This window comes from Rhea pennata, chromosome 27 (genome assembly GCF_028389875.1).
Source record: "Rhea pennata isolate bPtePen1 chromosome 27, bPtePen1.pri, whole genome shotgun sequence".
Classification (NCBI taxonomy): domain Eukaryota; kingdom Metazoa; phylum Chordata; class Aves; order Rheiformes; family Rheidae; genus Rhea; species Rhea pennata.
The window spans coordinates 1,764,298-1,792,282 of record NC_084689.1 but is presented as its reverse complement, the minus strand read 5'-3'; the positions used below and the strand labels follow the sequence as shown (position 1 = coordinate 1,792,282).

The window sequence follows — 27,985 nt, the reverse complement described above, 5'->3', positions numbered from 1 at the left end:
ATTTGGGACTGCGCATCCAGCTCCTCCTTGTAGGCTGCAGGTACAGAAGAGCAGTGCGAGAGGGCAGGGGCAGTCAGAACAAACAAAACTGGCTTAACTTCCCTTTTCCCACACCCTGAAATCCCACCTGCCTACCGCAGTACTACAGTGACAGAGATCCAGGCCAAACACACCTTTCTTGGAGCTGATCTGTATTTCAAACAAGGCTGCTCCTGTAGGAATAAAACGTGAGTACTGACATGGGGTTGTAAACAAGTCCCTAGAAATTTCTGCCACCCAGCTTACTTCTTCCCCTCTTAAATACCCCACAACAAACGTTACTACAGTAGCTACAGCCCCATACAGTCATGGGAACAGTTCATGCAAAAAAAAAAAAAAAAAGGGGGGGGGTGGAGATCCTCAAAACAAAACAACCAAATCACCAAACAGAAAAGCTCTTTCCTGGCTACACAGGTCTGGAAATCTCAACGTTTTCTCATCACCCCTGGGAAAGGGAAGGGCCTTGCCTAAGCGCAATTCAGCACACAGCCACCAGCAGTTCTCTGCAAGGTGCAGACCTATTTCTGACCTGACTTGCAGGAGGCATGTGGAAGCAGTGGGTTCCTCCCTTGGCCACCAGGTGAGTGAAAGGAGAGGCCGGACTCTGAGAAGCTGTACTGCCTTTACCCAGGTTTGCCAAGGTTCGTGTGGGTACGGAGAAGCCAGTACTTGGTATCCCACATTTGCTAAGTGCTAGGATTTCTGCAGACCTGTGAAACATTCCCAAGATTACTGCAATCTTTGCCTAACCTATAGTGGCAAAGATACCAGAAAACAACAACAAAAAAAATCCAAATTCAGCAACGCTCCTGTAAGGTTACTAACTACTTCTAAACAGACACTGCTTCGTCATTCAGCACAGGGCTAAGCATGCTCCTAGGTAACTACACAGACTTAAGAGGGCACCTTGGGGAGACATGACTTTCCAGGTTTCTGCAGTGCCTCCCTCAGGCCTTTCTCAATTCCTATTACTAGACAACATCTATGATAACCCATAAACTTCCCACAGTGCCCAATGGGCACTGGTCCCAACATACTCCACAAACACCTCATGTTCCTGTTTAATCCAGAAAAGCTTGGCAAGCTGGGGCCTGTACCCTTTACAAGGAATACTGCTCAGGCTGACATGGAGCAAGACATCCCTGCAGGCTGTTTCCCAATTAGAAAAAAAAAAGAGCAACTGTGATTTGCTCCATTTAATTCCAATTAACTGCCGTCCTTAGAGGCTGTGAGAGATACCAATCTAGCAATTGGTAGGCCATCCCCTTGGGGGTGTCCCATTTCTCAAATGACCCCATCCCAACCAGGTCTGGGGTCTCAGCTTAAAGCAGTTTTAAGAAGTCATAAACCCCCACTGTGTTAAACTAAAAAGAACTTTAAAATCTGCAGTTCCTTTTCCTCTGGAGGATGTGATCGAACATGGACATGTGGGCAGGCAAACACCCTTGGCTGCAGTGGGGACTTCTGCTACATCTGGAAGCTCCTGACAGTGACCAGCATTACTGGATCCTGTTAGAAAGACACAATGTAGTTAGGGCTGGGGAAGAGGAAAAAGGAGCAACTGTTGTCCTTGGCGTGCTGGCACCTCTCCTCTCTCCCGAGGTAGGGAAACAGAGGCAGCATATTTTGCAAAAGGCAAGTGGTTCCCTAAAAAACTACTGAAAAAAACACAAAGGCTCAGCCCGTTCCCTAGAAAAGAACTGTAAAAACATTGGAAATGCAGTGTGGCAATTGGGAGGCTGGGACAGACAAGCTGCTGAGCAGTCCAGGGACAGTCTCTGGGCCATGCCACAGCTATGGCAGGGTCCAGAGAGGCCTGGCTGTGATTTGTAGATGCTCCTTGTGGAGGATGCAGGAGTTCAGGTCCTCTCTGCCCTCCGTCTGGGTGTTCAGTGGGCAGTAAGTGGTTGTGGCTGGTCTCCACGCTGTTCAGGCAGCTGCTGGTATGTTGCTGTATCCTGCCCAAACAGGCCTTGAGGCCATTCTGTAACTATAATTGCTGTCAGTGACCAGTCCCAGCTTGGACTCCCCTTCTCCCAGAGGTGTCTCCTCCATAAGTGATGCTTCTCAGTTGCTCTCTACCAGCTTGGCTAGACCTTGACGGATCTCGCTGAGCTCAAAAATCTTCACATCCATTATCTCTGCCACCTTGGTGACCTCGCTCTGCATCTTCTCCCTCTCAGACAGGGTCTCGGCCAGCGTCTGCTCAGCCAGGTGAAGGCGGCGCTCCAGCTCTGCGTTGCGTGTCTCCAGCTCCTGCCAAAGGATGCAAGTGCAGTGAGGCAGCTGTCCTGACACCAGTATTGACACGTGCTGTTCATGGACAACTACACTTATCTCCACCAAGCTCTACCACTGTCTTAGTGCCAGGCCACCCATACCCAGCCACTCCTGGTCTGCGCTGGTTCTCTCATTATGGGTCCTCCCTATTTTGAACAACAGCACCCCAGAGTGCACATGTCTGTGAGCACACATGCCCAAAATCCAGGCATCTGCCCACGGTTCACACAGGTGCTATAAGTGTTTACTTCCCCACATGCCCATCATCTCCAGTTGTGATGCCATTTAACATTTGGAGATCTTATCCTGCCATGAAAACCAGTGCCTGTCTGCTGAGTTGAGCCTGCAGCAGATCCCCTTGTTCAGTGGCTGGAGGTAGGCACAGGCAGGCAGTGCCCCCAGAGGCTGCACAACAGATCTCGCTTCCATCTGTGTCCTTGCCCTGAGGTATAGAGCAGCTTGTGTTTCTTCCATCTGCCCTTCTCTGCCAGCCAGATTGAGTCAGAGCTGTGCTCCCCATGGGCTGGCCAGCAAGTCTTTGCGGCCCCCCAACCATCCCTGGCCATCCAGTGAGCTGAACAGGCACCTCCAAGGGATGGAGGTCACAGGACACAGGTCCATCCCAGCCCCAGTTCCATATCAAGGGCTGCAGCGAGCGCTAGCAGAGTGCTTGCAGGCTGGGTTTGCTATTGCCTGCTGATTTTGTCCCACGCTGTATCTCTGAGTGATATAGGGAGGGTGGAGGAAGTTAGAGACATAGGCAAGGACTAGTCCCCATCCTCTAGAGGCAGAAGGCATGAAAGCTCTGTGAAAGTCGTTCCTTGGTTTAAATGAGAAACAGGGACAGATCTCTCTAGTTTGAGTACAGAGGTGTCCCAGATCTGCCATCCTTACCTGCAGCTTCTGCAGTGTTTCCTCACGCTCACCCTCTGCTTCCCATCGGCTGCATTTCTGGCTCTTCAGCATCTGAATTTCCTAAAACACAAGGAGAAAAAGTGTGATGTCAGATCCACCCCTTCCACTGCAAGGCCTGTTCCCACCATGTGTTTCACCTAAGGCCTCTCCCTCACTCCAAGGATCATATAATCACATCCAGCTCCAAAATTTGTCTTAATACCTTCTTTTCTGACCTTACACTTCTGCTGTACTTCTTGCCTCCCTCTAAGTGCCCAGTTCCTGATCAAGATGACCAGCTGAGCACCAGCTAAGTTCAGTGACCTCTGTATTCTGCTTGAGAACAAATTCCAGGCTCTCAAGGTCAGTTCTTGAGTGAGAGCCTCTACACCTCTTGGTCCCTGGCCTTTTCCTCTGGACTAAGTAGGTTTAGGGTGAGGGGAGAGATCTCTCCTCTCCAAGGAGCAAAGAACGTCCAGCACCCACATACCCCAATCCTTGCAGTCTTGCTCCAGCTCTAAGGCTCTGTCCACTCACCCTGCTGATGCACAAGCATTAGAGAGTCTGGTGATGCACAAATCAGAGAAATTCCCTTTGTATCTCCCCTCCTTCACAGCCTCTGTAATTAGAACTGTGCTTTAAATCTTTCATTTAAACGCAGTGAAAGCGAGAGGCAGTTACTACACTAACTGCAGCTGCAGATGGCTGTGAGGGGAAGGGGCGATGTACAGCCCTGCCATTTGTGCAGTGGCTGAGACTCTCCGCTCAGCACCATTTGCATGGGAAACTCCCAGCACTCACTCAGCTTTACCTCTCTGGGGTGGGAGACCACTGAGTGGGCTGTGCTGGCTTGCAAGGCTCCCCAGCTTGCACAGGCAGCATGTGTAACAGTGCAAGGTGTGCTCTGATCTCAGACAAGCTGTGATGACAGACCAGGTGTCGGTGATTCAGAGTTAACCCTGTTTTGGGGCTTTGCTGTGCTTTGTGGGGTATTACCTCATCTTTTGTCTTGATCAGCAGTTCCAGTTCCTCCAGAGTCTGGCTCAGATCTTCTTTATTGTTTTCACTGGAGGAATCGTGAGCCCCCTGCGACTCCAGTTCTGCTACCTACATGGAAGCAGGAGTGGGAAAGGTATCAAAGATATGGGAATATCCTCATGCCTTATCACTGATTGTCATTCTATGTTGCATTTTGGCTTTGTTGCAAACACAACAAAGCTCACAACAGGGTAGCAACTCCTGTGGCTGCTCAGCAAAAATTCCCTCCTTCCTCTCTGTGCAGATTATGCGCAGAAACGCACTGAAGCAGAAATCTGGCTAGAAATTCTATCTCTGCCTTCTGCAGTCTCACACTTTCAACAAAGTCTGGCTGGCTGACATCAAGCACACGAGCCTACAATCCTTAGTGATGGTCAGATCCAGCTATATTTACACCCCTGGGCAGAGACTGTTGAGGGGCAAGGGAGTTACTGGAGCTCTACCACAGCAAAGCTAGGGGGAAGGGTTTGCCCAGGCGTTCTCCCCAGTTCTGAAAAAGGCAGTCCAGTGGCTTAAATTATTCATAGAGAGGATTCATTTTTAAAGGCTCATCAGATGGTCTGTAGCAGCTATTGCAGGGCCCTGAGCTCTCATGAGGTCTGCACTGAGCTTTACGAGTGCAGCTTCGGTGACAAGCTCTCTTGTGTAAATGGGGCTTGAACCCCAGTGTGATACTTTCCTAGAAGCAGGGGCAGCGGCGCCATGCTCTCTGGACTAAGCCTGTGCTGAGGTTTGTCTAACAGTGGTTGTGAGCTGTCAGGCTTGCAGAGTCACAGCCAAAAATCAATCCTTCACGAACCAGCTCTTTTCCCAAAACACTACAGAGTATAGGGACAAAGATCTGGATATTTCCTGAGTTCTAATCCCTTCTGTGATTCTGAAAAGTGCCCAGTAGTTGCCCTTTGCCTGACTCACAAGAGCCTCATTCATATCTCCAAGCTGTGAAAGCAGCTACCAAACAGTTGAATATTCCCAAAGCAATGGTAGGGAAAAGGCAGCTTGTCCCAGCCAGCCCCTTACAGTTCTATATATGCAAAATTGAGGTCTCTGCTATACCCAGGATGGGATTCTGCTGCAAAGGAGAAAATTTGTTCTGTGCAGCTCTTTTACTGTCTGACTTCAGCTTTGAGAATTAGCAGTGGGCACAGTGAATCACGGGAGATAGCTGTTTACTGCACAGATCAGCCGCACAACAGCCATCAAGTGGAAACAGCTGTTAATTGCTATAAATCCCTGCTGTCTTTTGAATGAGCAATCTAGAAGTGAAACAGCCTTATGCCTCCTTCACCAGGGCTCTAGAGTTACTTCCCAGTCAGACCCTGAAGGTCCTAAACCCCTTTCCCAGATGCTCTGCAGTTCTTCCCTCCCAAGGAGTCTGACCATGTGACTGTCACTCCTCTGCCCAGACATGCACACAGGCCTCCTCAGTTGATCCATGACCTCTCTGACATCGCACAGGTCAAAAGATCCTATTATTCCAACCAAACAAGGGGTTGTTTGTACTGTGCCACACGGGTTTCATGATGTTGCAGCCTGGATCCAAGCTAATTATAGCAGACAGAGCAACTTTCATCCTGCCTGTCAGCAGTCAAAAGACTGCCCTGATGCCCAGCTCCAGGGAGCACAGCCCTTGTTTGATATTGCTGGCAGCTGGGAACCACTCCTGGAAAAATCTAAGATGGAAGCTTGTATTCTCTGGTTTTGTGCTCTGGCTTCCTCCCTTCATCCAGGGAGACTCAGTGCTCCCACAGCTTGCTTTGCAGAGAGCTCTCTTGTGAGAGCTCTCGGGTTATGTGGCCTTATTCCTTGACATATTCTCCCTGCCAGGTTCATGCAGCATCCCAGATCTGCAGCCTGTTTCCTGCTGCCACCTGTGGAAACTGAGGGGAGCACAGGGCCAAGGGCATCATCTGTCCCTGGGACAGGGCTTCCTGTGACCAGCTCTGCAAGGGCCCTCTTCATCTCACCCGCTGCCGCAGCGTTTCTGTCTCCTCCTGATACGCAGCCAGCTGCTTCTTCCACTGGTCCACGTTGGCATTGGCTTCATGAAGAGCAGCCACGAGTTTGTTGTTGTTGTCCTGCAGGCTGAAGAACTCAGCTTCCCACTGGACCTCACTCACTGAACTGTGTGAGAGAACAGGGAAGTGTGCAGGGAAGTACAAGAGTCTCAGCATGAAGGCTTCTTCCCTCCAGTGCAAACATGCAGTGAGCCATGCTCTTAGAAGTGCTGAGTAGATCCCTGCACCTGCATTTCTTTCAATTTGGCTTTGATTTTGCTTCTCAAAGTTAAATGCACATTCCAGCCCTGAATTTGCATCTCCTTGCTCTATCCCCAGATAATATTTCACTTGGAGGCCATGTGTCTTGCTTGAAACTGCAGAAATCACACTGAGTTTAATGGCTGAAGAAAGATTCAACTACTAGTAAAGGGGCTTTGCAACGGGAGACTGTGAATCTATTTTTAAACCCTTGTTAGATCCGAATTTGCTTTGAATTAAACGACTACCATCCCACAGTTAGGAAGAGGTAGTAAAGGACACCTGCTTTTAATTTAAACATATTCTAAGTGTTTAGCTTGGAGCTCAATGGGAGCTACAGGGCAGAATCTAGCCTGGAGTCTTTTGAATAGTCAACGACCAGAAGTAGCAGAGACTCTGCTGGAATCATCAGCGGAATTAGCACAAATGCAGCCCTAGGCCAGCTGGAGAAATGCGAACATCTTCTGGTATCACAAACTACTGATCTGTAGATAACTGGCATCAACTCGTCACTGCTGTGGGAACAAAGCATTCTCTTTCCCACGCTGCCTGAGCAGTGTATTTCGCCTTCAAGCTGGAAAAAACTTCTCTTGGGGAAGAAAGGAAATGGGTATGGTGGAGGACCTGGGACGTTACTTGGCTCTCTAGAGAGGAAACATTGAGTTGATAGCATTTAGGCTGGGACCACCCTGCCATTCAGGGACTCTGTGAGCTTTGGGATGACAGAGACATTCTCCAAATTCTTCTGGAATAGCCAGTTTAGGAGCCAGAAGCAGAGAGTCACCCAAGGCAGCCTCACCCTTCCGAAAGCATCTTCTTCAGCCGCTCCTTCTCTGTTGTTATCTCAACGTCAGCACTCTGGCTTCGGAATAACTTGTCTTCCCCCGGTCCATTGGAACTGATGATAGGACTGGGAAGTACCTAGGAGAGAAGGAAGAGGTGGCTATTGTACAGCAGTAAGTATGAAGACATGTGGCCATAAGCTCTCTGCAGATGCATTCACAGGGTGGGTCATTAAGTTGACCCTGGGCTAGTTCTCTTCTGAGCAATTCTGGCTTTTGATCCCTAGCTTCTAGGCAGTGCTGTGCTCAACGTGATAAGGGGTAGCAAAGAGCCTCACATATGGCTCACCAGCACCAGTCATAGTGTAATCATGATTTCAGAGGCTATGTGGACAGAGCTCCTTCTCTGTTCCAGGGAGGCTGCCTTGTTGCTGGCTGTACAGCAGTGCAGAAAGAGTGACAGACATCACAGCATCTATCCCAGCACAGTTGAAAGGACGAGAGCACAGCAGACTCCTCTCAGATAAGTAAGTTAGTGTGTGTCCTGCTCAGCTTCTCCCTTTCAACAGCTGCCCTGCTCTGCTGCCACATCCTCCCTTTCCCTGTCTCCATGCCATGCTGGAGCAGCTATCCCAGTGGACAGACACCCTGAGCATGTGGGCTTACAGCGTGCACACAGCAGCCATTCCTCCCTCCTTATTTGAGGTGGTGAACTCTCTGGCCCTCAACTTCCCCTTGAAAAATGCCAGTGATGTTACAGCCTGTAACCTGAGCCTCATGCCTGGGCACAACACAGCAAGCTGCTCAAGCTGGGTCTTTCAAGCATTCAAGGTTTTGCTGAGCCCTACAACAGGATTTTCTTGCTGTTTCTCAGTGCAGTGGAAAGACTTAAACTCAAAGAACAGATCTGACAGGCCACTTGGGTTCAGCTGTGAGTTTAGCTTCCATACCTTGAATTAAGGCATCAGGCTCAAGGAAGGGGAATGCTGTTAGTGCTCAGACGATTGCAGCACCCACTTTCCAAAAGTATGGGAGAAGAGACTCAGTCCCTGCACCAAAGGATGCCCCTTCTCTATGGCTCCATGCTCCTACACACATCAGAGCTAGCAGAAACTCACAATTCATGCTCACAGGCTGGAAGGAACTGACAAGGGAGCAGACATGAATATCCAGACACCACAGTGGACTTCACATTCTCCAGCCTCTGCAAAAGACCCTGCCTTCACAGCCTCCTCTCACGTCTCCCGCAGCAGGGAAAAGACTTGGCACAGACAGGGCAAACAGCTATAAAAAGACACCCTGAGCATTGAGCCACAGGGATACTAAAGTTGGAGGCTGTGAAACCAGGTGGCTGGTGAGCCTGCTGGAGTTGATAGGTAGCCCTCAAATGCCAGTGGTAAAGGACAGCCACCTGCCTTCGGAGTCGGCTGACATCTATAAATAGAGCCAGACAGGGCCATCAGATGTATTGAACACCAGCTTCAAGAAACCTTCTAGTGATCAAGAGCTGAGACCTTCAAAACACAGCTCTACCTCACCAACAAACCTCTTTTTACAGATGGAGAAACTGAGGCAGGGAAGGAGCATAAGTTGCCTGTTCTGATGTGTGACCTCTGTGACTCCAGCTGAAACTGATGACAGTTAAAGATGCTCCACATTATTCAGTTGCCTATATTATCCCCGCTGACATACTCTGTGATGGAGATGCTAAAAGGGATGACGATTGGCCTACAAGATCCTAGAGAATGGGGGAGAGCTGTTCTCCAGGGATTTCTACAGCTCTGAAAGTCTAGAATCTAAATAAACTAGCAGAAAGGCAGAAAAACAAGGAGACCTGATTTAATTACAGGAGACAGATCTGCTCTCTCATCACTGGAAAACAGCAACACAATCAATTATTCAAGGATAAGACTCACATGTGTAGCTCTAGTAAGGTAAAGACTGAAAATCAGCTACGGGACAGTGCAAAGGGAGTATGTGTGTGTGCTGGCTTGCAGTGGGTATATGGGCTGGCATATGTGCAGGCTGGAGGAGGCAGGAAATACAGGGCAAGGTGCGCATGCCCGCAAGGCAGAGGACATGGCATGTGTTGCTGTGTGTCAGCGTGCTGGCTGCCGGACGGCAGCACACTGGGGCCCTGCATATTTATGTGTGAGCTCAGAGATGGGACATGCCGAACAGGAAAGTCGGTATGCATTCACGTCGCAGCAGTTTTAATGCTGCTGGATCAGGTAAGAATGAAGAATCTGAGGCTATTTCCCAGATCCTCATTTAACCTTCACTTCCAACCACCTTATCCTTTGTATTGCAAGCTACCATAGCAGCACAAGGGAGGAGATGGATGTGTCCTGCTCTGACACTTAGTGCATTTTGCCTGGTGTGAACAGGATAAGGAGGAGTATCCCAACTCCCAGCCTCCATCTCCCAGGGCCAGGGGAGCTCTCATAGCTGCAGCCAGCAGTGGCTACCAGTTAACTGTCCTGGGCAACAACTGCTAACCAGAGTCTTTTGCCTAGAAGTTTGGCTCTGCTATTCATACTCTACTCTACTCTTGCCTTCATTTGTCACCCATTAGGATGGGGCAGAGAAAGTTTGTGGCAGCCACAAGCCAGGCAGATTCTCCTCTTTTTTCCACCTCACATGGCATTTCCAGTCTTTGCAGAGCCACTGCCTCCACCTCCCTCTCTTTTCCCTGCAGGCCAACGTACTGTTTGCACTCCCTCCTCCTCTTCTGCTGCCACACCATCTGTACTCAACCCAGAGAACACGGTGTCCTCCATCCTACAGCTCCTCTCCTACTGCCTGGAGCTCAGGGAAATGTACAGTCACCTCTGGAGTGCACCATTTGGGAGGGTAACTTTACTGTCACTTCTGAACTGCCGTACCATGAGAAAAAGAGGGGTAAGGTTCCCTGCAGCATATCCCCTCTCCTGCATCCTACTGCTGTTGGAGTTGGCTTAGCTATACAGGCAGACAGGTAACAACTGCAAGTGCAATACATGCGAGAATGACCTGTGATGAGTGTAAGCTTTCTTAGATCTTGGTCTCCCGGGGAAAAGAAAATTGAATGACTGGCTGCCATGCTTGCAGTTCTACATTAGTGGAGAGCTGCAAAGGGGATAGAGTGATTTCTGCTCTCATAGCACAGCTACTTCTCTTCCATAGTAGAAATAAGACAGAAATGGAAAATGTTTGGCCAGCATTCCCTAGTCACTAGCTCTAAGAAATCACTTGGTCTTTCCATGGATCCCCAGGGCCAGCACCTTCACCTGTCAGAGACACTTGGGAGAGAATCCCCCCCCCACACACACACCCAGCAAGGGAACAAAATGGTTGCAAAAGCCACTTTTTCCTTCCCACAGTCTTCATCCGGGTGACCTGCACTCCCATATGCTACTTGCCCGTTATCCTCACACTGAGCCCAGGGAGACTGAATAGCTCTGAAGAGCAAAATGACTCCTCCAGTGTGGCCTTATCAGACATCAAGTGGTTCTGACACCTTAACTGGCAAAGAGGGAGGGATATGAACCTTTCCAAGAGCTCCACTTAAGCAGTAATTAATTAATCCACTTCATCTGTTTCAGTAGAGTGACCTCAGGGCCACAGGTGTCATCAAAATGTGAATCTCCACCATCAGTGTGTGGCAAGAAAGCCCTCGGGGTGAATGAAAGGGAGAGGCATACACAAGTCACCCGAGGAGATCAGCACAGTGACCGTTTCCCCAGCAGCCCCCTCTCTGCAATGTGCTTTTCCCTCACCCATTTCCAAGCGTTACCTGATGAGAAGTGATATTCAGGGCAGGATTAGTCAGCTCTGTTTTATCCTGGGACTTCTCCCTTGCCAAACGGGCTGCTTCTTTCACTTCCTGGAATTTCTCTGCAAACTAGAGGCGAGTGGTAAAGTCACTCTGCTGCTAAACTGAAACGCAGAACAAGCTAGAATTGATGTCCAGGCTATACCTCCTCACTTTGCAGCTTCATTCAACATGCTTTTTACTTTCTATTCTGTTAACAATCAAATTCAGAAAATAGCCTCTTCCCATATCTACCCATGATTCTGGCAGTTAGGGCTGGAGAATTAGCTAAGCAGTGATAGCATATTCAGCAAGGACAATATTTTTGAAAGTGGTTTAGACATTAGGCCCTAATTCAATTTATGATGCTCAATACACCTTGCAAATATTATTTTAAAGCTTTTTCTGGCATCTATGCATTTTGCATTAGATTTTAGCATAGTGGGAACAGCATTTCACCAGGATCCTGAAGTCTTTTCCCCTGAGGCTGATATCTCCTTTAGGGTTTCTGGGGCATTCCCCCTGCTGGAATCAAAATTCTGCCAGGACCTACAGCATTACCTGGGAGAGATGTTGCTCTGAGGCAAAGCCCAAACCATAAACTGTGTTGGCTCGGCTGTCTGCCCATTGTCCAAATTTCTGGGATGTCTTTGTGAAAGTCATGTTGGGAGTGATAGTGCTGTTGATGATTGCCTGTAGAGAGAGGGAAGAATGAGAGTCAGAGGAACCTTTGTCCTGCTGCCCAGGGTGACAACGTAGGAAATCTCAGGAGTGCTCTGACCACTGTAATCACTGTGTGCTCTATGAACTAGGGGTAGGAGCCCTGGCTTTTATATTGTTCAGGTTTATGGTGACTGAAAGTCCTTTTAGTCTGGCTGTGTGACATGAAAAAAAAATCAATTTTGTTGTCTACTGCAAAAAGTATAGTCAGCTTCAGTAAGCCTCCACTGCTGGAAGAAAAGATAAGAGACAGAGTATCTCTGGGGACTGAACAACTTTCTGATGTTCTCCATTTTTACGGTAAGTATGAAAAAAAAGGAAAGGGCTTAAGCAGCACTCAGAGTTAGTTATTATGAAACCTGCTCTGTTGGTTAGGGTAGAACCAAAGTAAATTGCCTGGAAAAACTGCTGAATATCTGTCACTGGAGGTCTTAAAAAAGATCCCAAACAAAAAACAAACAAACAAACAAACAAAAATCAGGAAATCTTCTATCAAGAACAGTTTGGAGAGCGTTAATCTTGTTTTGTGGACATGAGTGAACTGACTACCTCTGAAGGTCCCTCAACCTCTGTCTTTCTGTGATTTCGTTATATCTGTAGGGGTTGGGTTTTCCGTAGGACCAAGGCTCTCAGAAAGAAATTGTGTTTGGCGTGCACTGAGGAGAGAGGGCATTAGACTGTAGGACATGGTTTTCATCAGCAAGTCTACTGTCTAACACTAAATACACTTGAGCATGGGGGCACTATTTTATCTTCTGTTCCCTATGGTGAAGATGCTGGAGTGCCCCATGGCAAAAACTGATCAGCTTGACACAGAAAACGTCAATTCCAGAACAGACTTTGGTTGGAGATAAACTTGCCGTTAAGCTGTGTGATACTGCCAGCAAAGATCCCCTACCTTGGTGCCCCCCACACTGATGATCCGGTACACATTGCGTGTGGCATCATAGAAGTAGGAGACAGTCAAGGCGTGTTTGCTGGCAGGGATCCAGTTCCGTTTGGTGGCAGGGTCGATTTGGAAAACATGGGCCCTGGTGCTGAAGATTGGCTGCTCCCTGCAACAGAAATGAACAAAGCTGTTAGGGCAAAGGGGAAGCTGAGCAACATGGGAAGTGCACAACTTCCTCGCACTTGTGCTGCATTCTGCACTTCTGCTATTCACCTCCTCTCCAGGGATCCAAGACGCTCGGTGCTAAGCACCACAGTTCCCATGGACCCAACATCTCTCAGCAAGTAGCAGTTCACTGAGCCTCTGCACAGGGAGTAGCAACTGTCCACTGTCTGGGCTGGTATCATCTGATGTTCATCCTTATTAGGACAGTCAGGACCAAAGTCCTCCATCAGTCCTGTGTGCTCCATTTATGAGAACTTTTGCTTTCTCTGTGCTCTCCCAGGGAGCATCTCACATCCTTGGCACTCTTCTAAAACTCATGAACTACTTGGGGACGACTGGCTGATGCTATTTCAAAGTAAAAGTCTCATGGCTGTTTATACCTCCTATTTGCCCACAACCCAGGCACCATAATGGCAGCAGCTTTCCCTGCATGCTACTGACCTTGGCCCGTGAAAATACCCTTGCTAGAGTAACATAGCCACCATGACCACTGAACTACAGGTAGAGGTTCTTGCTTCCCACTAGGAGTTCTCTCTCCTCTGCAGTCTTAAGATATTCCCAGAGACCACAGCCTGATCATGCCAGCAATACCTGGCTGCTGCCCTGAGGTCTTTTTTTGCACGTACACCAAAGGATGGACATGCAACTTGCAGGCAGACGTGCAAATAGGATGTTACAATCTCACGTTTTGGGCATGTCAGATGGTCCTGCACAGCACAGCCAGAGTGACAGAGTTATGCTGGCGGTTTGTGGTTACGTTATTTTTAGCCTGATTTAAAGCTTTCTTTCACTATCCCCATGCACCTTAGCAGGCAGTTCATGGTGACTTTGCCTGGTATATGATTCTCAGGCTCCTGTGTTAGCTGTACTTCCCAGGAGAAGTACAGGAGATCTGTGAGCGGAGCTCTAAGAGAGCGGGTGGATGTAGGATGCATTTGGGACATGAGCACAAAAAATGCCTTCCCCTCAGCACAGCTCTTCCTTCCTTGACTCACGCTTGGGAAGTGCATCCTGCAGTAAGAGGTCACATCGCAACATTAAAAGCGGGTCACTTAATAATGAATTAAAGGAAACACTTCACCACACAATGTGCAGCTGCTGCAAGAGCGCACTGAACCAAGCACTGCCTGGATTTTGTAACCAGTAATATGTGAGCTGAGCTACGGAATCAAGTCTCAGGCATCAGGATGTAACTTGAGCATTTCAGAAGGCAGGAAGGAATGTTTCCATGATGCAACAGTCCAGGTGCATCTGGGCTTGGGGGTCTTTATTTGACTTTGCTTTAAAAACACCAGGCACTGATCACTGTCACATTCTTTACCTAGACTTGGAGGAATCTGATGTGATCCTATACCTCCTCCCCAAGCACAACAGCTGCAGATAGGGCACAGTCACAGTTCTGCTACATACAAGTCCCTGAAATCCAGAAATTTGTACTCCCGCTCCATTTCAAGCCCTCACAGCTGCAATGAACAAACCTTCCCCTCCACCTGAAGATGACTGTACGTGGTGCTTTCTGAACTCATCACCAAAGTTAGGAATGCAATAAAATCCTCTCTTGTAACTTCTAGTTACCAGCCTTGTTCCCAGGTTACAATCCTAGATTCAGATCTCTTGTTCAGACGCAGACTGCAAGAAGGTCTAGACCATCCCCTTCTCAGCATCCTCTCCGGCTGGTTTTATCCTGCCATGGCACGTTTTTGGAACGAGACTCAAATTCTCTGAGCTCTGCTAACAGGTACTCTATTTTACATGGCTCATGGCTCGAGCCCTATCTCATCCTTTGAGGCACAGCATCCACAGAGTCCAAAAAACTGACATTTCTGCACCTTAATCCCCAAGCCCAGGGTCAGACAGAACAAAGGAAGGACATTACCTAGTAGCTGACATTTGTTAGTAAGGGTAAGATAGACTACAGGCCAGCAGAGTTAGTACACGTCTCTCCTCCAGCAGCTTCTTTCTCAGGTCTCCTAGCTGGACTGAGGCTCCTTTTTGGTTTTGCCTCCACAGTGATTCATTTCCTAGCGATGGAAAAGTCAGCTGTTATTTATCACGCAGAGAATAGACAGAGCGCTCAACAGGCAGCGTTTAGGGTGTTCGTTTGTCCCAAACTCTCAAAGCTTGTAATTTGTAATGATTTCTCATCACTGAATAAGCTTTCTTCCCTGTCATGGGAGATAATTGGGTGAGCTGTGTAACTGGAGTAAATCCCTTTGGCAGCAGGAGCCGGCTGTTGGGAGAGCGCCACAATGGAGACTGTAATGCACATGTAATGTTTCCAGTAATGCACACATGATGCCGGCTGCAGTGACTCTGTGATAGAAAACCCTCCTCAGAGATAACCCCTCAAGCACACAGCAGTTATTCTTGTGCTCGCTATTCATCAGCGAGATCTGCACCCAGAACCAATGGAAAGCATCCTGCTGACCGCAGCGGGTTTCAGATCGAGCAATTCATCAGACTGGCCCCTGCCATGTGCCCCAACAGAGCCATCTCTGACATTCCCAGAGATAACCTTTCCCTGCCTGCAGGGACGGTGCTGCAGCAGCACCTGGGAATTTGCCCGTTGCTTGCACTGCCTGCCTTGTGCTGCATGGAGCCAGGCACGATCCCGAACCCCAGCAGCGAGGAACCCCTGCAGCTGCTCTGTGCTGTCTCCCCAGGACATTTGAGACAGCTGTGCTACTCATTTGCTTTGTAAATTAGTCTCTCCAGTAAATGGCCCCCACCCTACTCTGCCCCTTATCTGCACTTGAGACTCTGCATGTCTCAAAAAGAAAAGGCAAAAAAAAGGGGGCAAGACAGAGAACTTGGACTGTGAAGGATGCCTTTGGAAGGGGCAGGGATCCCAGGCTCCCAGCCTCTCTGCTAGGTCAACTAAGCAACTTTTAGTACCTGTAACTCCCCACAATCTCCCTACTGATCACTCCAAGACAGCAGAGGCTTGGGAGGGAGGGGGGAGGCATCAGGATGCCTATAGTCTTGTAATTACAGCGTGAGTAACGACAAAAGCCAGCATTACTTTCATTCCAAGCACCAGGAATGGAAAATAAGTGCCACTGGAAAGCCTGTCAGCCTGGAGAATTGCCCATCTTTACAGGTGTTGGCATATGCTTTTTCCACTCACATCAGGCTGAGCTGGCTGCTTCCTCAGCCAGCGTGCAGCCCTGCGCATGCACGCCCTCTCCCCAGCCTCAGCTACGCTGAAATACACACCACTGGTGGTGCTGATGGAGGACGCTCTACTTGTAATGCCTCTATGTAATCACTGCTGCCGTGACACACCTCGCATGTCGTCGATGCTTTATGGTCTTCCCTGGAGCAACTACATGCTGCCTCAGAGCGGTCTATCCATTCCAGTTACAAAGGCACAAATCTCAAACTCTCCAAGTAGGCCTGCCGCCAATTACACCAGATGTGCTTCGCTTCCTACAGAAAGCAAACTGGCAGCAACAGCAGCAAGGCGTCTGCAACTTCACCTGCCAGCCTGGTGCCAAAGAGGAAATTCCTGCGCTCACATGCTTCTGAGGGAAGCAAAATAGGCAGAATCTCCTGAAATCATCTTTCACGTCTCCCCTTTCGTTGCTGTAAGTGGAAGTAGTTCCTGCCAACTTGCATGTCGCTAATACTGGTGCCTGGAGATAGTTTTACGAGGCTAGCATGTTTTCCTCCTCATAACTACCTGAGCATAGTGCCAGCCTGGTATGTGGGCAATACTTTCTAGGAAGCAGTTGCTCAAGCTCTTTAGGTAATGCTCAAGGAGAACTTTGTGCTCTGCTTGAGAACAGCACAGAGATGTTCAGACTCCTTTTGAAGTGCTGGTGGAGGGGGAAAAGACCTACATTTTGTATCATTTACTGAATTTAAAAAGCATCCTGCTAGTGTAAGAAATTCACTGTAGAGGATTATGGCTAGGCTGGTAACCTGCCTTTCAGTGCTCACTTACTTGTTTGACAAGGTTAAAGCAAATCCTAGCAAACAAATGTCCTCCTAGGGTATAAGTGCTGGAGCACAACAAAACACAGAAAGCAAGAGAAGGTCGTGTTACAACTGAAAGAGAGAGAATAAAAGCAAGAAATAGGTATTGAGAATACATGGAATGTGAGCGCACGGGAGGTGAGCTCTGGGGAGTTCCTGGAGACAGTGCCCACGGAGTCTGCAAATCTGGGGGCACATCTCTAACGAGGCACAAATGAAAATGGCTCTACCTCTGCCTTTCTGTGTTCTTCAGCAGCAAAGAACCACAGCACTATCTGGCACAGTTCAGCACAGCTGAGTGGAATAGCAAAGTGTGGATGCAGGCAGGGCTGCTGGGTCTGGTGTACGTGCAGAAGGAAGTTCAGAAAAAGCACAGGTGCTGAAGGCCAGATCCGAGATGCACGAGCAGAGTAATGTCTAAAGAGCACCCGTCTGTGTTCGGCTTGCTTCTGGCTGCGCCACTGACCTCTTGCTTCCAAAACACTACAAAGCATTTAAAAATAGTCTCACAAGTGCCGAGGATTCAAACTGTCATGTTTTTTCTCTCTCTCTCTCTAGCCTTTTTTTCCCCCTCTGTGTTTTAAGTGCATATGCTGGATACTCCACACATCCCTGAACGCTGACACTTTTTTTCCTGCTCCCAGCTGGGAGTCCCTGTAACAATACAGACACAGCACTGAAAATGGCATGTGTAAATAAAACCACTTACATTCCCCCAGGGTTGTCCTTCGCAGATAATTAAGAGAAAAAAAAAAAAAAAAAACGAAGCAAATGAGCGAAAGGATAAAGATCTGGCTTAAAAACAGACATGATCAGCAAATGCCTGATGGCAACTGGAAAGGATCCAGGTCTTGTCTTTGCCAGCATTTGTTCCCAGCCCAAGGGGAAAGGGCAAAATTTAGCTATTCCATGTCCCACTGATAGCTTAAAAATGACCTGCCCCGATGAACGGTCTGTAACAGTCAGCAGCAGACTTCCAGCTACTAAGCAAAACTGAAAAGCTAAAAACAAAATGAAGAGGTGATCTAACTAATCTAGCTATTCCTAATAGGTTTCTCACAATTACAAAAAGCATCTTGCTCCAGAATGCTGTCTGAGTAAAGACCCCACTGTCTCCTGTTACAACAAGATGTCATTCTAGTGATTCTCCTAGGGGAAAGAGGGAAGCTGGAAAAAGGTCACTGGGTGTTTGGGGAAGACACGTGAGCGTATAGTATGGATCAATCATCTCTGATTTGGTAACTGACTGGAGTATCTGACCCAGTGGTAATCAAAACAATGTGTAAAACTGCATGCTGGTCTCATTTCCACCTTGGTTCTTACATTATTCTCATCACTACAGCATCCAAATTGATTTCTTAATGAATAGCTGCTTATTCCATGATTGCCAGGACAGCAAATCATTATTCGTCCTCTTAATTTATGGTCTCTGCAGAGTAGCAAAAGACTGAACTGGCCAAAGCAACAGAGTTCGCTAACTGGATGAGGCGTCCCAATCAGGTTAGGGCACACTGTCATGCCACCAAGACCCTGGTGGAGAAGCAAACCCCGCAAGCACTGCCCAGTGCCAAGGAGGTACAGATGGCATCAATTCAGTCCCTGGCACCCGTGCCACATTTATCTACCAGGGGGGACAGTGGGTGTGAAATGAGGCAAAGTCTCGGGAAGATGAAAAACCAGTGCTGGCTCCTCTATGCCATGGTATTCTGAATACATGTGTCACTGGACTGTCCTTGAGGTCCTGCCTGGATACGAGCTCTACCTTCTTCTTTACAGGCCTTCCTGCAGGCCTTTCCATAGGTGGGAACTAAAATAATCCAGTGCTGCTACACCGAGAATGCCCTGGGGAATTTCACCTGCAACAGAAAGGGAGACAAGTCACCTCTAAGAGGGGTCGTTCCCTGATCGTCCCTGGATGCACCTGCAATGCACGTGCTCATAGGCATCCATCCATGGGTGCTACAATAACACAGGCCTGCCACGCCGCAATAACGCGATGTCCCAGCCGAAACAGAGCTGCTGACACCGAGCTCCCGGGAGCTTGGCTAGCCAGCCCTGTCACACGGCCCATTTCGCACCTGTGCACAGAGCATTTACACACACACACACCTATCTTAAAGCAAGCCACCTTTAAAGCCTTTGCTACAGATACCTTTAATGGAGGGTTTCACAGAATTCTTTCTCCAGCCCTCACCAGAAAAAAACACTCTTAAACCTGCAGGTGAGTCTAACAGCAGAACAGAAGTAAAAAGGCAAAGAGATTTTTGGTTCAAGACACGGGAGTCACTGACAGAGCTGGGAACAGGACATACTTTTCACTCTAACCACCATCTTCCTGCCACAAGATAATGATGTAAAATCCAGTGAAGGAACATTTTCCCATTTTAAGGAATAGCCCAGGTTAGATGAAGGGACAGCCTTTGAAAGAGCAGTTCAGCAAGACCTTTATCTCTATGGCTGAATTTCTATAGCACTGTGTTTCTCACCACATTTTCTCCGTTCTCTCTCTCTCTCTCTCCCTCCCCCCCAACCTCAGATGCCTGCTGAGGTCTTTACACTGCATGGCCTCCTTAGAGAAAATTATGTTTTAATGCTTCTACTGTCTCTGGGTATTTCCAATGCAAATTGCACCTCTTTAGGAAAACCCTATTTGACAGTTACAGGCTCACTCTCTTCAGCAGGTTCCTAAACCTAAGGGCAACTGCTAAAACGCAGCCCTCCTGCCAAACCTTTTCAAAAGAAAAAGAGGGAGAAGAAGAAATCGGGTTTCTATCGTTTGCTTTAGACCTTTTATTGCATCCAGTGATGTCTTTGCTTTGCAGGTTCCACAGAGGGTGTGGGGAGTGGTTTCTTTCCTACTGCACAGCTGCATTTGGCTTATGCTTTGTCCTTAATTTTCTCCTATTCTTTGTGCAATCTGGAGGATTTCTCCCACTTGGGGATCCTTTTATTTTGCATCCTCATTAACTCAGGCCTCACTAACCTATCCTCTTGCCTGTGACATGCCTATCTGGTTAACTGAATTACTTATCACATCCTGCTCACCTGCCCTCTTTGCTGTATGACCAGAGAGAAGAATCTTTGATATTTTTACTTTGGAGAATAAAGCTTTCAGAGTTGCTAAAGTTTCTGTTCTGTTCTAAGTTCCAAAGCGAGGCAAGTGATGAAAGATAGGGATTTAATCCTAGACACAATTGTCACCTATAGATTTTTAAGAGACAGATTTGACAAGCGAGTCTCAAGATAAGTTTTCTTCCTTGAAGTACTCCAGGAACATAAACATTGAATGAATAGCTCTGCGGCTTACAAAAAAGGCCTTTTTAGCCACTGAGGCAGTAGCTGGAATATGCTGGTGAGGCTGAGCTCAGTTCTCACTAACTATTTTTGCCTTGGTGCTCCTGGACGGGGTTCAGCCAAGGGCAGCCCTAGGAAGTTCTTGTGCTGTTCTCCAGCCTGCACCTCCTCTCTCTCACTGCAGCTTTTCTTTGCAGGGATATTCATTTACTTGTCAGAGAAAGGAGTCTCTCTGAACTTGGATGCAGACAGGGTAATCATTTTAAATACCTTTGCTCTAGATCTAGGCAGCCTATGATCCCCCTTCAGCTAAAAAACAAACAGAACTGCCTCATAAGCCACAAAGGACCACATCAGAGAATCATCTGCTCCCACAAACCACGAGCACAGTAGTACTCAGCCACGAGAGCAGGGTGAGAGTGTCTCCTGCTGATGATTTCAGCGGTACATTTCCTTTGAGCAGCAGAATACCTTCAAAGCAAATATTTTTGCAGTATGCCTGGTGGCCGGACTCAACAAGCAGCCACAATGAACAAGCCCCCAAAGCACAGGTCCTCTTCCGACAAAGGCCCATTGCTAGTCACAGTATCAGGTTAGCATGGTAAGGATTTCCTAGCTGCTGTGGTAGGAACTTCTCAATTGACACTGCAATCTTTCTGAAAGTTCCTTCTCCCTGCAAGGTTTAGTTTCCTGGACGGGTGTCCACAAAGCAGCTTGTGCGGAGCAGAAAGGGGTATGCAAGAGCATGTGAGCATGAAAGATATGTGGCTCAGCTCTGGAGCTCGGCCCACCGCCACGCTGAGTCAGCTGGGAGGCCGAGCTGGCTGCGTCAGGGACTGGGCTCTTCCTTCTGTTGGATCGCCCAGCCAGAGCACTCGTGTGTGAGAAACCTACCAAGCAGCACTGTCCTAGATAAAATGTTTTTTTCGGGGGAGAAATGTTTTTCAGAGAGACAGAGTCCAGTATTTCAAGAGGCAGAACTGGAGCACAGAGAGGGCATGAGAGCTAATCCTTCCCTCTTCTCCTCCCCCACTGCTGTCTGTCTTTGTTTCCTTTTATCTTTCCTCTGCAGCCAGAATTGCTGCTGACTGTATGTCAGTGCTGTTTGGGGAGGAAGTGTGGGTTAATGGGACTGAGAGTCAAACCTCATCTCTTTTCCATTTCGTTTCTCCCTAAAGTCTAACCCTTCGTCTCAGTCAGGACCGAGTGTAACTCCCTTCAGAGCCCTTGGAAATTACTGCTCCATTGCAAATGAGTGCAGAGGGTGTGTTTTGACATTTCCTGCCTGGAATTTGGACATGAGCCCCTAGGACAGTGATTATTAGACACCAAACTGCAAAATCTCACTGCTTTGGGAACAAAGTTTGGGAGGGCCAATTCACAGCCGTTTGTTCTTACCAGCAGGCAGGTTTTCAAGCCCTCTTAGCTGCTGCTTTGTTTTCATTCCACGCTGCGTAATGTCACCTTGGGGAAAATGCATAGATGCTGCTAGTGTCCAGATGGGATTGAAGGAGGCCAGACTTCTACCCTGCAGCCACAAAGGAAAGGTGGAGTAGTGCAGCTCTGGCAAAGAAAGCTGGCTATGGGCTGCTTTGCCCCTCTGCGTCCCCCATTCCCAAGGGATTACCCAGCAGGGCTTAGCACAGGAATGAAAAGCAGCTGCCTCCCGGCCCGTCTGCAAATAAAGGGCAGCATAGGAATCCTGGCTGAATACGTTCCTGTCGGATCAGGATCAGCAAGCATGCAAGGTCAGGCGCCGAGAAAGAGGATCAAGGGCATTTAAAGACATAACACAGCGGAAAGACAATTTTTCTATTGGAAACTTGTCTACATCTACAGAGTATTTTGGCTGCTGAATACCCTACTACTGGGTGTCTATGACAGGATCTGCCCATTCGCTTTCTGGGACAACTGTTACTTCTGCTGCTAAGCTTCAGTAGCTCTTTCTTTGACACACAGAGACCTTGCTGGAAGGCTGGAAAGCACTTAGTAAAAAAAAAATAAATAAAAAATAGCAAAACCATATTGCATCTAATTCTTTATATATTCCAGAAAAATACAGCCAGAAACAATTAGAACCAGAGAGGTGGAGATACACATGCATTTCAAAACCCTCCATGACTCTCCTGCATGCCACACACAGTCTGCTTGTGCGTTTTAAGAACCACAGCATCCTTGGTGCTTCTAGGCATGGATGCCTGCTCAGCTTTACCAGAACAACTCACTCGGATCTGGATCTGCTGCTATTTTAGACCTGCCTTGCCAGAGCTCCAAAAGCACATCCAGCAGCCCCTTTGGCCAGTTCAAAAATGCCGGTTTAGCAGAGGTCTCAAATTCATTGTTTGATATATTTGACAAGTGAGTAAACTCTGTACTGCACAAATTAGAAGCAAGTTACATCTACCTATGCTTATATTTGACAACATCTTTGGCAAAAAGTCAGAGATGTTCCTCTGAAACACGAACAAATGTCTACCGAAGACTCAGCTAGGACATAACTAAATTCCCTTCTGTCAGGATCAAGTGTTATTTACAATGATGCTCTTCAAAGAAGAAGTGCTAATGCATTAATACCTACAATGCAGTGGTTACGGAAGAGTCCAGGGACAGTTTATCCATGAAAACCAGAACATGATGTTACAAAGAAGTCTAATATGGAGGAACGAAGACTGGAGTCCCTGCTTTAAAAATAAGTTAACTAAAATCAACTGTCAGAAAGTGATATAAGAGGTGATGCTCTGTTAATCTCTTTTGCACCCAGAGGAATCTAAATGCTGCTGAAAGCTACTCAATATTCCTATGTGATCAATGTACAAGCAAAAAGACACTAACTCAGCAGTTTTAAGTTAAAATAGGGAATTTGGGGTGGAAACATCACCTCTGGCTTAACAACAGTCTTGCTACTACAGCACTATAAATATGTAGTGAAATCTAAGCAGACTGAGATGATGACACTGTCCCAACATTTTTCATGGGAACTGGCAGACCTCTAAAGAAGCCACTTAGCTTCTGGGTGTAACCATGATAGGTCCAAGAAGGAATCATCCCAAAACCCTGGAGAATAAAGTTAGACCCAACCTATCTGCTTGCTACACCCTTCCTGGCAACTCTGAAAGTTTTATCGTAGCTTTGTGGATCACTGGAAAGTTACAAGAAAATAGGGACACTTTTTTGATGTAACCTGGATCAGCATATACTCTGACAACTTCAAAGGATCTATTTCAGACTCACACTGGTGTCACTTTGATTTTTTTTTGCCTCTATCTTTTCTGCCTCTTAAATCTGTGTTTTACTGTTCAATCATTTTATATAGGTAGTCCATTACAAAATTAGCATGAGGAAAACAAGCCACTAAGAATTTTACTTATTTCTCTTAGAATGTCAAACTCAAATGTTTGGAGGGAGTTGATCAGACAGGCTTCCTGCAGATCCACAGCACTTTCAAACACCCAGGGAGAGTTTATTGGACAAGAAACTCACAAGAACGTGTCAGGTCCTTAGAACTACATGATTGAGGCTTATAACTAGGGCATACATTAAATATCAGGCTAAGCTCTTCTTCCACTCCAGAAATCCACTGCCACGTCCATGCAGCATATTTCACCTTTGGAAAATCTGAGATCACAAATGTAATCACCAGGGATTTCAATCAACTATTTATCCATTTAGAGGTGGAAACAGGATCCATTTAACTGCATGCAAAAGTCACAGCAGACAAACAAAAACCGTAATTCCCAACTTCTGGGAAAGTTTGCAAACGCAGCCCAACTCCAATGCTCCCCACCTCTTCCAGTTTAGATTTAATACAACACATGGATCACTGGAGACTTCCCTTACACACGAGTTTATTTAAAGAAGTTGCAGAGAGTTGCAACTATCTACTCTCTAACCCCCAAAATAAAAGGCAAGTTTAAACTTTCAAGCTTGCAATAGGGGAAAATAATGCATTTTAAAACCTTCATTTCTTTAGCATTACCTTAAAAATAGAACAGCTGACATGAATAATAAAAGCAAGGCAAGAATAATAAACTGCCAGTCTCACCCCATCTTTGCCTGGTGTCAGCTTCTTTCCGTCGTCCTTTCTATCGCCTGCCTTAGATTCTCTCCACGTTTTGATTTATTTCTCCCTTCCTCTTTCTTTCTCTGTCTTTCTCCGGATCCGGATGCTCTTTAAATTTCCTCCGGAATTTCACTTTGAAATCTGCTAGTTTTGCTGTTGGCTCGGAACGCCCAGTAATCCCCGAGCGTGCGGGGCAGCGAGGGCAGGCGCCGCCCGGACCCCCCCGGGCTGCGGGCGCCCACACCCAGCACCGGCCCCGGGCGCTCCGCGGGGAACTTCGGCACGGCCCCGGCCGCCGCGACGTTGCAGCCTCCAGCAGTTCCCCCTTCTTTCTGGCTCCCAGGATCCCTTCTTCCCTTCAGCATGGGAGGGGAGCGGCAGGATTAGGTGGTGGTTTTGCAAACCCTTGCAGACAAAGCCGCTTGCTCGGTGCTGCTCCAGCGGCCCCGCAAGTTTCCCCCCGCAGCCGACGAAGTGCGGCCACCTCCGCCGCTTTGTCTCCTCCACCGCGATTTTTTTTTTTTTTTTATCCGCTTCCTCCCTCTGCCAACTGCCCCATCTCGGTCACATTTCTCCGCTCCTTCTCCCGACTTTATCCCCGGAGCCGGAGCCGGCTCGGCGGCACCATCTGCCGGGCAGAGCCGGGCCTGCGCCCGCCCGCGCCGCCCCACGGCTGCCCCGCCACGAGCCCCGGGCCTGATGAATTACGACGTGCTTAATTAGAGAGCTACAGCAGGATTTTAAAATGTGCTGGCTAGCCCTAAAAGAAAAAAAAATCGTGTTCTTTTATCTTAGTCTAGACATACTCAGAAATAGACTTTTCTTCTTTGTTCCGTCTCTTATGAAGTTGTTTACACAAGTGGAAAATTAACATAAGCCACTATGACGTTTTTATGAAATGGGAAAATACCCTGGGAAGAAGGGATGCTGAAAAGGCTTGGGGAAGCAGAGTGGATGGTTAGCAATCAGCCACTCCTAGCGTGCTGCTGCAGCCAGAGGAGCTAATGCAGTTCTCAGCTGTGATAACCAGGCACTGAGCTGGAGGGAAGAGCTCTTCCACAGTGGGAACCTCTGCCCAGGTCCAGTGCCCACAGCTCAAGGATGCTGAAAAACTGGAGGGCTCATAGGAGCACCATGAGAATGAACAAAACTTGCTGTACATTGAAAGAATTAAAACTGCTTCATTTGTTCATCAAATAAAAGGATACGGTGTGACTTATCACAGCTATAGAAAACTTCCTGGTAGAAATTAGATGCAAGAGTGCTCCTCAGTTTAGCCAGCACAGGTATAACAAGCTCTAAGGGCTGGAAGCAGAAGCTGCACAGGTCAGTCTAGATGTAAGATGCATTTTTAATCATGAGGGTAGAGATGCTGCACCAGTGCCCCACCCTAATGAAAGCTGGAGCAGGAATGGATTTTTTAATATCTGCTCCTTTTCAACTTTATATATAACATTCTCAGGATAAATTTTACATATAGCAGCTGCTCTTGGTATTGCTCGCTTTCTTCTGCAGACAAACCACAATGTGTGTCAAACGTGGCATTTCCCCACACAGCAGAGACAAGGATGGGGCCCACTTGTGAATACCACATATTCTAATGCGTTTGTGACAAAAACCAAAACTGGTCATTATCAACTACGCTGAGCAGAGGGTATCAATTCTATTGACTGTAAATATTTGAGGTTTTAAATCATGCCAGTAAGTTTAGAGCTGTGAACAAGTGCGTGAGCACATGCAGAGTTTTTAGAGCAGGTAATAGCTGTGTGAGCTTCCCATACAAACATGCTCAGTAATGAACCCCTGAAGCCTGGCTCTCACAGGAAACTATTTCCACGTTTCCTTGCAGACAGCTCTACCAACATGTTCAAATCTCAGTTGAACATTAATGCTTCTCACTGAACTCTTACTGTGCCTCAGTTCAGAATATTGCACCGTTCTATGACTAAGCCTCCCATGAGCAGACTGCCAGTGGCACCGAGTTACGTTGCCATTGGATGATCCCAGTCTTCATCATACTCTTTACTTATTAGGACACACTTGCTTTAATAAGGAATTTGCCCAAGAGAGCTTTTGTTAATCCCAGCTGGTACTGCGCAGTAATTTCTCTAAGCATTAATAACTTCAAGATATTGCTGTGGCTTGCACCAAAATATTAAGCTATATACTAGTAATTTTACAAGAAAAGGTGGGAGAAGCACTCATAATTCAGCAATATTCAAGTCAGAGTTAAAATAGTAAAAGCATAAACACTGGCAAATAGCATAACCACTTGTCACTCTCTGATTTCAGTGTTTCAACTCCACCTTTTTCTGCAATGTCTTTAGAAGGGAGGTTTACCTAGCAGGTATAATTCTTCATCCCTGTGTTCATCATGCTATTGTTCCTACTGCTAAGAGGCTCTCTGCTGCCAGTAGTTTCAAGTATAACATCAGCTAGATGTATTCCGTACACAAGGTGACACTTTGAAAGAAGAGCAGCAGCTAATAGCACAGAAGATTTTTGGCCCAACACAGAAAAGCTACGGAGAAGGCTTATATTTTTGCAGTGTATTGGTGTACACTCAGAAAAGTCATTGCAGGACGTAAGTTGGAGCAGCTCCTGATGGCTGTTCTAACCTGAGTTGGCAAGGGAACGAGCAGCTCCAGGACTGCCGAGGCTCTGTCACACTTACAGTTCAGCACCAGCACTCTTTTTGCCCCATATTCTCTGTCCTTCCTATGTGCGACACAGCAAACAATGACAAAAGGACTAAAATAAATGACACTGAAGACATTACTGAAAGTAGGGCACAATATCTTTCATATCGGCCTGTTAATGGTAAGTTATCTACAACTCTTCTTAAAAGCTAATTATTTCACCCGTTTAAATTAGGGTAATTAGATCATCTGGAATTGAACTAAAACCAAAGTCTTATAGCCTTTTGAGGATTTTCTGAAATGGGGCTTTGTATTCCATCCATATTCCCTCCCACAGAGGGGAGACAGACAGTGTCCCCAAAGATAAGAATATTTTGATCACTTCCTATGTCATTAGTTACATACCACTATCCAGTCTGCATCATTAATCTCCATAGAAGTCTTTGCATACAGGGAGAAGAAATAAAGGTAAAGGAACCTTTTAAAGAAGTAGAAACTCTTTCAAACTGTGAGTCAAGATAGGTACTTTAGATCTTGTTTTCTCATTGCACTGATACCATCACCGAAATACAGCCAGATAGGTCCTGGCAAAATGGTTTTCATACATAATACTCTTGCCCACACTTTGTGCCTATTACTTCATCTTGCTAGAGAGGCTGACATTATTCCCACTTTTACATCCTGCCATGAAAAGTGCAAACATTAGTGTCTTGATTAGTATCAGCAGAACAGGCAGACACAGACATCTGTGAATCTGTTTCTTAGAAGTTCAACAGCTGGCCTCACATTCTCTGGTATTTGAACAAAATACACAAGAAATTATTGTTATAAAGCATAACTGAAAGATAGTCTGATCCAGAGAGAATGAATACATCCAAAAAGAGACTGTCACTTTGCTTCAGTGTAAAAATGCTTATCCTGTTTATAAGGGAAAAAAAAACACTGAGTAGTTGCTTATCTGTCCTTTCTTCCTATCCAGATATTCATATTGCACATATAATACCAGTTTCTAAGAATTCTTCCCAGTTTAACTTGAAAACAGGTGTCTTGCTATGATTGGTATCAACTTCCACATAAGAAAATCCACTTCCAAGCA

General features: G+C 47.1%; 1 protein-coding gene across 1 annotated transcript; it reads right to left on the bottom strand.

The window, feature by feature from the left end:
- Nucleotides 1–174: 174 nt before the first annotated feature.
- Nucleotides 175–24,748, bottom strand: HOMER3 (homer scaffold protein 3). The gene is made up of 9 exons (XM_062596103.1): nt 24,233–24,748; nt 12,703–12,859; nt 11,646–11,777; nt 11,067–11,174; nt 7,309–7,430; nt 6,219–6,375; nt 4,210–4,320; nt 3,214–3,294; nt 175–2,295 (listed from the first exon to the last, which is right to left on the bottom strand). The coding sequence occupies exons 1-9, from the start codon at nt 24,235–24,237 to the stop codon at nt 2,107–2,109; spliced, it is 1,062 nt and encodes a 353-aa protein (XP_062452087.1). The 5' UTR covers nt 24,238–24,748; the 3' UTR covers nt 175–2,106.
- Nucleotides 24,749–27,985: the final 3,237 nt, after the last annotated feature.

Coding starts and splice junctions, on each gene's coding strand:
- HOMER3 (XM_062596103.1), bottom strand. Junction 4,321..6,218: donor CAGAAACGCTGCGGCAGCGG/GTGAGATGAAGA, acceptor GCTTCCATGTAG/GTAGCAGAACTGGAGTCGCA. Junction 2,296..3,213: donor AAACACTGCAGAAGCTGCAG/GTAAGGATGGCA, acceptor ATCCTTTGGCAG/GAGCTGGAGACACGCAACGC.